Raw genomic sequence first — 9160 nt, 5'->3', positions numbered from 1 at the left:
TTATTATTGATATGTTCCTAGAGAAAAATTATGTTGAAAGATGTTAGTAGCAAAGATGCGGATTGGATCCGTGATCTGAGGATTATCCTCATTGCTGCACAGAAAAATTATGTCCTTGATGCACCGCTAGGTGACAGACCTATTGCAGGAGCAGATGCAGACGTTATGAACGTTTGGCTAGCTCAATATGATGACTACTTGATAGTTTAGTGCACCATGCTTAACGACTTAGAATCGGGACTTCAAAGACGTTTTGAACGTCATGGACTATATGAGATGTTTCAGGAGTTGAAGTTAATATTTCAAGCAAATACCCGAGTTGGGAGATATGAAGTCTCCAACAAGTTCTATAGCTAAAAGATGTAGGAGAATAGCTCAAGAAGTGAGCATGTGCTCAGATTGTCTGGGTACTACAATCGCTTGAATCAAGTGGGAGTTAATCTTCCAGATAAAATAGTGATTGACAGAATTCTCTAGTCACCATCACCAAGTTAGTAGAACTTCATGATGAACTATAGTATGCACGCTTAAAGTTCGATGACGGTTATATTACGAGTTTATGTGTTTTGATGTACCGAAGGTAGTTCGGAGTCCCGGATGAGATCGGGGACATGACGAGGAGTCTCAAAATGGTTGAGACGTAAAGATCGATATATTGGACGACTATATTCGGACTTCGGAAAGGTTCCGAGTGATTCGGGTATCGGAGTACCGGAGAGTTACGGGAATTCGCCGGGGAGAAGTATTGGGCCTTATTGGGCCATATGGGAATAGAGGAGAGAGGCCAAAAGGAAGGAGGCGCGCACCCCCCCTCTGGTCCGAATTGGACAAGGGGTGCAGCCCCCTTTTCCTTCTCCCTCTCCCCCTCTTTCCTTCTCTCCTACTCCAACAAGGAAAGGAGGAGTCCTACTCCCGGTGGGAGTAGGACTCCCCCCTTGGCGCACCCTCCTCCTTGGCCGGCCGCCTCCCCCCTTGCTCCTTTATATACGGGGGCAGGGGGGCACCCCATAGGGACAACAATTGATCGTTTGATCTTTTAGCCGTGTGCGGTGCCCCCCCTCCACCATAGTCCACCTCGATAATACTGTAGCGGTGCTTAGGCGAGGCCCTGCGTCGGTAGAACATCATCATCGTCACCACGCCGTCGTGCTAACGAAACTCTCCCTCAACACTCGGCTGGATCGGAGTTCGAGGGACGTCATCGGGCTGAACGTGTGCTGAACTCGGAGGTGCCGTGCGTTCGGTACTTGATCGGTCGGATCATGAAGACGTACGACTACATCAACCGCGTTGTGCTAACGCTTCTGCTTTCGGTCTACGAGGGTACGTAGACAACACTCTCCCCTCTCGTTGCTATGCATCACCATGATCTTGCGTGTGCGTAGGAATTTTTTTGAAATTACTACGTTCCCCAACAGGGACACCCCTGCAGGGTTTAAACTTTCGAGAGCCGTGCCCGCGGTTATGTGGCAGATGGAAATTTGTTAATATCCGGTTGTAGAGGACTTGAAGTAACCTCAATTAAAAATACACCACCCGCGTGCGTAACCGTGACTGTCTCTTTTCAGGGAAGTTCGAGAGGAGAACACGGTTAGGTTATGTTTGAACATAAGTAGTTCAGGACCACTTCTTGATCATTACTAGTTTGCGATCGTTTGCGAAGTTTCTCATCTTACTCTTTTACTCGTAAGTTAGCCACCATACAATGCTTAGTCGCTTGCTGCAACCTCACCACTTATCCACTTATCCTTTCCATATCCATTAAGCTTTGCTAGTCTTGATACCCATGGTAATGGGATTGCTGAGTCCTCGTGGCTCACAGATTACTACAACAACAGTTGCAGGTACAGGTAATGCGATGATCATGATGTGAGAGCGATGTTTACTTATTTTGGAGTTCTTCTTCTTCTTCATCGATCTTGGGTTAGGTTCCTGGTCGGCAGCCTGGGCTAGCAGAGTGGATGTCGTTTGAGTTTCTGTTTGTGTTTCATCCGTAGTCGGATGTTGTTCTCATGTATGATGTATTGATGTATTCTTGCGGCATTTGTATGCTTTGTATGTATCCCCAACTATTATGTAATGGTACGATGTAATGATATCCACCTTGCAAAAGCGTCTCCAATATGCGCTTCTATTCTTGGTGGGACCTTCGAGTTCCTTTAGGATAGGGTCGCATATTGGGTGTGACAGACGATGACTGTGGTGCGGCTTTTGGCTGACTCCAGTGCTTGTAGTTATCGTTAGGTGCTCTATATACTTGGATGTAATTTTTTATTTTCGATGTACCTTGTACTATCATGACAGATGACAAATACTCCCTCTGTCCGGAAATACTTGTCGAAAAAATGGATAAAAATGGATGTATCTAGAAATAAAATATGTCTAGATTCATCCATTTCCCTGACAAGTATTTTTGGACGGAGGGAGTAGATCAGAAGGATTATTCCTCCTCATACATTTTTTGTGTGTAAATTTTGTGTCAGTTTGTATATTTTTTACATATAGATATATGTGTTTAAACCTCCTACATATTTTGTTTCATGTTTCTAACATTCGAACCTAGGCTTGGGCATTTATTACATTTTCATTATGTTTTATACTACTGTACTTCACTTCTAAAGTTTTAAGTTTTTTTTTTGAGTTGTCTAAAGTTTCAAGTTGATGATTAGCTCAGCCACCTGCTCCTATTATCTCATGCACATGGAACCGAATATCGTTTCTTACACCTGGGAACCAGACCTGCTGCAACCATCAACATTTTCTTTTTGAAAAACTAGAACATTTTTGAAATTTAAAACAAATTTTTGATATACACTTTTATGAAATTCCTGAATATTTTTAAATGCATTGTTTTTGAATTTTTGAAACAAAATCTAGGAAATGAGAACATTTTTTGAAATTCTGTAAAATATTTTTTTGAAAAATCAGAACCTTTTTAGTAATTCTAAACAAAAATTTAAACCATGAAGATTTTTTGAAATTCCTGAACATTTTATGAATTTACGAAACACATTCTGAAAAACGTGAACATATTTTGAAATCCTGAACAATATTGGAAACTCCAATCATTTTTTGAAAAGATAAATAAATTTTAAAATGTGAAAATTAGAAAAAGAAGTAAAATAAAAATAAGTGAAAAAAAAGGAAAAAAATTAAAAAAACCATTGAAAACCGAAAACCCAACCCTCAAAAAAAAAGAAGAAGAAACAACAGAGGAAAAGAAACCCAGTTCAGGATCCGCCGCCGCCGCCTCCTCCTCCTCCTCCTTCCGCCGACGGTAGAAGCGACACCCCCCCCCCCCCCGACCCCTCCCTCCGGTGTTCAGGATCCAACGTCCTCCCCTCCAGCGACGGCGACGGACCGCGGCCATCACCGTCCTCCTTCCCCGGATCTCCCCTCCACCGCGAAGCTCCGACCCCCTACAGCGACCACGACGGAGACGGTTCTGTGGTCGTTTTCTACCTCCTCCGGTCAAGGTTAGCCCCCTCCTCCTTCTCCCCCCTCTGCAACCTCTTATCTTTCTCGAATTCATGCCTTCACCGTCACTGATGAACTTGAACATCCATATCCACCAAGTGAGCACCGCCTCGTTCTCTCAGATCATTCCCACCATTGTCAATCACCTGTGAGCACCTAGATCACTACACAATATTTGGCTGCTGATGTTCTAGTGGCTATCCAGAAGAACTACACAATGCTAGATCCAGGAATGTTTTATTTCCTTGTACAAACTACTTGTCCACAATGAGGTAGGATTGATGCATCGGCGTTGGATATTTGAAAATGAAAGAAATTTAAGCAATGCTTAGAGTTTAGAAGAAATAGAAAATGATTGTTATACTGATGTTGCTTTACACAAGTTTCATATGCATTGGTCAATACTAGTTCTTCTGTAGCGCGTAGGGAACTGAAATATATATATCAGACCAATGTTTCATATGCATTGATTTTGTTTCTTTTTCAGTTCTCCCTAGGTTTCTTGACGTTGTTTCATATGAAACAATGGTCTGCGTTGTTTCATATATAATACTTATCTCCTTGTTTCAGTTGCTCGATTGTTACTTGTTATAGCTAGCTGAAAATGTAGTTGGATTCATATATGCACATGTATGCTAACGTACTGTAAGTTTTCTTGGAAATATGCTTCCGGTTGTGTGCTGATTAGATAGTCATCTATGGACATGTGGGCTAATGAGGTATATATGGATCTTGTGCTGATTAGATATATGCATCTGGGTGTTAATCTAGGAATCAAAGCGAACAATATTTTATTTATTACTCCCTCCGTCCCAAAATTCTTGTCTTAAATTTGTCTAAATACGGATGTATCAAGTCACATTTTAGTATTAGGTACATCCGTATCTAGACAAATGTAATATAAGAATTTTAGGACGGAGGGAGTAGAACATAAATCAGCCTGGCTTATTATGTTTGCATCTGTTAAATGCTGCAAGGAAGGAAAGAGGAAATGGCATCCGTGGCGACGGAGCCGGCGGGAGGGCGGGAGGGCGACAAGATGGTGATCACGCCGCTCGGCGGCGGCAGCGAGGTCGGCCGCTCCTGCGTCCACATGACCTTCAAGGGCTGCACCGTCCTCGTAAGCATCCCCTCTCCCCCAAACCCTACACCCCGCCACCGTCGACGTCCTCCTCATCACGCAGTAAGCAACACATCTCGCCCTTTCTCGATCCCCAGCTTCCTTCTCCCCGTCTCAACTCCATCCTGCTTATTCTGCCTTGAATCTGTCTGTATTGCAGTTTTCACCTGGACCACGCGGCCTCGCTGCCCTACTTCCTGGAGAAGGTAACCAAGCTCGTCTGCTCGCTGAGTTATTAGATTGCAAGTGCGGCGACACACATGTTTGATGTCTGAATCTGCTCTGCTTTGCAGACCACTTTCAAGGGCCGAGTGTTCATGACCCACGCCACCAAGGCCATCTACAGGCTGCTGCTCTCCGATTACGTCAAGGTCAGCAAGGTGTCCGCGGAGGACATGCTCTTCGACGAGCAGGACATTCTCAGGTCCATGGAAAAAATTGAGGTACTTTCTTTTCGGCAGATATAAAATGCAAGTTTGAGTTGTTGCATTTTATATCATTGATTCTGCATAGTCAAACAATTAAATGTCACTCGACTAAAAAAGGGCAGCCCCAGTGCATGTAGCTCCCGCTTGCGCAGGGTCTGGGGAAGGGTCCGACCACTTTGGGTCTATTGTACGCAGCCTTTCCCTACATTTGTGCAAGAGGCTGTTTCCAGGACTTGAACCCGTGACCTCATGGTCACAAGGCAGCAGCTTTACCACTGCGCCAAGGCTCCCCTTCTAAATGTCACTCGACTGTTGGTTAAAATTTAAGAACCCTATAATATATGGCCATTGCTTTCCAAATACCATGTTCTTTTTCTTCTAATTTACAGCTAATGCATGATTCTGCTTGCGAGGATTAAAATATGTTAATTTATCACAGGAGGATGCATACTGTCTTAACATATACTTATCATGCAGGTCATAGACTTCCACCAGACGTTGGAAGTTAATGGCATACGCTTCTGGTGCTATACTGCAGGCCATGTACTTGGAGCTGCCATGTTCATGGTGGATATTGCTGGCGTTCGCATTCTTTACACTGGTGACTACTCCCGTGAAGAAGACAGGCACCTGAAAGCTGCTGAGATCCCCAGTTCTCCCCTGATATTTGCATTATCGAGTCAACTTACGGTGTGCAGCGACACCAACCCCGCCATGTCAGAGAGAAGCGCTTCACTGATGCCATCCACAACACTGTTTCTCAAGGGGCCGTGTTCTTATCCCGGCATTTGCTCTTGGTAGAGCACAGGAGCTGCTGCTTATCCTAGAGATGAGTATTGGTCCAACCACCCAGAGCTCCATAAGATTCCAATCTATTACGCCTCCCCTCTTGCGAAGAAGTGTATGGCTGTCTACCAGACATACATAAACTCCATGAATGACAGGATCCGCAACCAGTTTGCACGGTCCAATCCCCCTTCCATTTCAAGCATATTGACCCTTTGAATAGCATAGACAACTTCCATGATGTTGGTCCGTCAGTGGTGATGGCAAGTCCAGGTAGCCTCCAAAGTGGCCTCTCCAGGCAGCTCTTTGACAAGTGGTGCACAGATAAGAAGAACACATGTGTTATTCCAGGTTATGCTGTTGCTGGCTCACTTGCAAAGACCATCATCACTGAGCCGAGAAAAGTGGAGCTAGCAAATGGGCTCAATGCTACTCTCAATATGCAGATCTTCTACATCTCCTTTTCAGCTCATGCCGATTTCCCACAGACGAGCGGCTTCCTGGGCGAGCTTCAACCACCCAATATTATTCTTGTACACGGGGAAGCAAATGAGATGGGGAGGCTCAGACAGAAGCTGATCACTCAGTTCGAGGGAACAGACACACAGTCCGATGGAAGAGGAAACGGAGATGGTGGCGCAGAAGGTGGTATATGCTCTAATGGTGTCGGTCTTCGGCGACGTTCGAGTGGCGCAGGAAGGGATGCTTGTTATAACTGTGGATGGAGATACCGCTTACTTGGATGGGAGGAGTGGTGATGTTGAGTGCGCGAATGCTGCGCTGAAAGAGAGGATCCAGACTGCGTTCCGTCGCATTCAGGGTGCTGTGAGACCAATCCCGCTGTCGGCCTCCTGAGGTGAAGCCATGATGTAGGATGCTTTTAACATGGTGACTGTTTCCTAGGTGATTAAACAGGGCAGCAGGTCGTGTTAGAACATGAGTTGTATAGCATTGTAGGCAATTTCTAGTGGTTATCTGAACAGTCCTCTCACTTGCAGTAACTTTGAGCTGAGCTGAGCTTCTCCTTTTGTCTTTCCGTGTGTCCGCTCATCTCATCAGTTTCTGGTATTGGTGTTATCCCTCTGTAAAGGAATATAACAACATTAGTGATCTAAATGCTCTTATATTTCTTTACGGATCTGTTCTCGATTACTTGAGAAAGAAGGTGAAGAGCATTTAGTGAAGCCAGATCTGTTCTCGATTACTTCATTTTCTCTGCGCAGAAAAATAGTTTGAGAATTACTACTTGATTCCTCGGTATATGGTTATTACAATTTTGGGTGGTCTTGGTCATGCTGCTGCTTTCAACGTCGTTCACTTTGTTTAGTGATGAAGTGAAACTTTATGTCAAATGTGATTTTTATGGATACTTTTGCGGTCATCCTGGTTGTTGGCAAGGGAAAAACTAACAAAAAATTTCAAAGTTATCCACATTAACAGGGGAGGAAATTATCTTACTATTAATATTCATCACATGATGTGATTTAGTTTACTAAGTGGATGTGTTGTATCCACGTTAAATTCAGAAAATGGCGCCTCTCATTTCATCACTACATAGCCCCGTGTTCATTTGGTCTTCCTCATATTCATGTTTGGTCTTCCTCATATTCATGGCGCTGCCTGGGGCAACGATCACTTCTGCTTAACGACCAAGTGAACTATAGATAAGCGACGATCACACAAAGTTGTCTAGATAAGATGAGGAGCATAGTATTGTGTTTTTATGTCAAGCAAAATCATTACTTATTGCTATGTATTTTGAGGATAAGCATCCTCTCTACCATTACGTGAAAATTTACAATTGTACGTACGGATGGCACACCAAAAAGATTCTTGTTATGCCATTTTAGAAAAATAATCAAGCTGAGGTGGTTTAGACGTAGTTTGTATGATTGAAGGTTGGCATGTTATAGTTGACAGTCCTGTTTGCCCATTGTTCAGTTAAGGCCTACTGTATTTTTCGTAGTGTGTTAACTTCTGAAATATTAACCCTGTTATGCTTTAGTTCTTTATTTTGATCCACTATTCTTGAATTTCTATGCGGCAGAGAAATTACCACCGTGGAGAGGTCCTCTAAGAGTACGTGCCGCACCTCCGCCTCCAATTTGATTTAAGGGGCCTGCTAGAGTTGCTCTGAGGAAGGTATGCAATCACCGAGCAGTTGTTGCAACTTAGAGTTAAACTTAGAACCACGAGCTCTTCCGATGGAAATGCCGTGTAATCCTACTAGGAAACCTCTTCAAGTCGTAGAACGCCTCTAGAAGGTGTATGCACAGTGATTGTCCCTTCTTGGAAAATACTTTCACCATAGGAAAGGTCACACTGGAATTGTGTTCCGTAATTTCACAACACCATGTTTGCTGTCAGAAAAATCGTCGACGGCTGCTTTGTCTCTGCCAGACTACGAGAATCAAATGTTTAAATAATAAACCGTGAAAGCTTTGCCCACAGAAGTCTGGGTGGTGTAGTTGGTTATCACGTTAGTCTCACACACTAAAGGTCCCCAGTTCGAACCTGGGCTCAGACATCTACCCTTTTTTTTTGATATATTGCACTTACAAAAATAATTCTTACTTTTTTTAAACTTCGCTTCGCATTTTTGAACAAAATCGTGGTAATAAGTATCATCTGCCGCGTTTGTTCTGGAACATTTGTTAAAAGTACCGATGGAGATGCACATTGGACAAAAAAAGTTGTAAAAGTGCAGCACCAGGATGATGCTTCAAGAGTCAATTTCATATACCCCAACAATATATATAGTAAAGCCAGATATGCTCTTCTCTTATACCCCAACCAACAAAACGATTTCTTGATTAAAATTGCACGTATAGGGTAAGATGCTGGTGTACTGTTTGTGAAAAAGAATAAGAAAAGGTGGATTCTTTTTCTCGGTATATTATGTTTTCTTTGTCCAATTCAAGCGTTGGTCTGTCCAGGTTAGAGGCTGGCGTGGATGTTCATCCTTGTTCCGATGTTTTCTCCAAATCAATCAGGTGCCGGACTGGGAGCGACCGGAGGCGTTTTTGCAGCTGCCACCGTGCGCCTGCTCCTCGCCTTTCTACCAGCATCACCAACTCGCCAACATATATGAAGTAGCTTAATATGAAGAAAAGGAAAATAGTTACTAAGAGGAGGTGACACGTCCGAACGCGAGAGGGGCTACTAGGGGATGACATGCTTGAATGAGACAAATAAATTTGGTTTTCTATCTCTTGATAAAGGGCAACTACATATTTTTATAAGATCTCCATGGGCCATGGAATGCTTATAATAATACATGTTACCTTTTACAAAACTATAAAATGGTATACATCATATCTAATTTTATAAAGTTGTACTATGAGAAATC

At 43.4% G+C, this 9160-nt stretch overlaps 2 protein-coding genes and 1 non-coding gene across 3 annotated transcripts; all 3 read left to right on the top strand.

The window, feature by feature from the left end:
• Positions 1–3246: 3246 nt before the first annotated feature.
• On the top strand, positions 3247–6423 carry LOC109776097 (uncharacterized). The gene is made up of 5 exons (XM_073498450.1): positions 3247–3476; positions 4455–4660; positions 4758–4803; positions 4891–5040; positions 5503–6423. Exons 2-4 carry the CDS (start codon positions 4469–4471, stop codon positions 5037–5039), a joined length of 387 nt encoding a protein of 128 aa, XP_073354551.1. The 5' UTR covers positions 3247–3476; positions 4455–4468; the 3' UTR covers position 5040; positions 5503–6423.
• On the top strand, positions 5275–6666 carry LOC141020649 (cleavage and polyadenylation specificity factor subunit 3-I-like). Its single transcript, XM_073499516.1, has 4 exons — positions 5275–5340; positions 5503–5715; positions 5970–6344; positions 6412–6666. Exons 1-4 carry the CDS (start codon positions 5275–5277, stop codon positions 6664–6666), a joined length of 909 nt encoding a protein of 302 aa, XP_073355617.1.
• A 1598-nt stretch (positions 6667–8264) lies between these two features.
• TRNAV-CAC (transfer RNA valine (anticodon CAC)) lies at positions 8265–8338 on the top strand. Its single transcript has one exon. It is a non-coding gene; the product is annotated as a tRNA-Val (tRNA).
• Positions 8339–9160: the final 822 nt, after the last annotated feature.

The sequence above is a fragment of the Aegilops tauschii genome, chromosome 5, assembly GCF_002575655.3.
Source record: "Aegilops tauschii subsp. strangulata cultivar AL8/78 chromosome 5, Aet v6.0, whole genome shotgun sequence".
Classification (NCBI taxonomy): domain Eukaryota; kingdom Viridiplantae; phylum Streptophyta; class Magnoliopsida; order Poales; family Poaceae; genus Aegilops; species Aegilops tauschii.
This window is presented reverse-complemented; position numbering and strand designations above follow the sequence as displayed.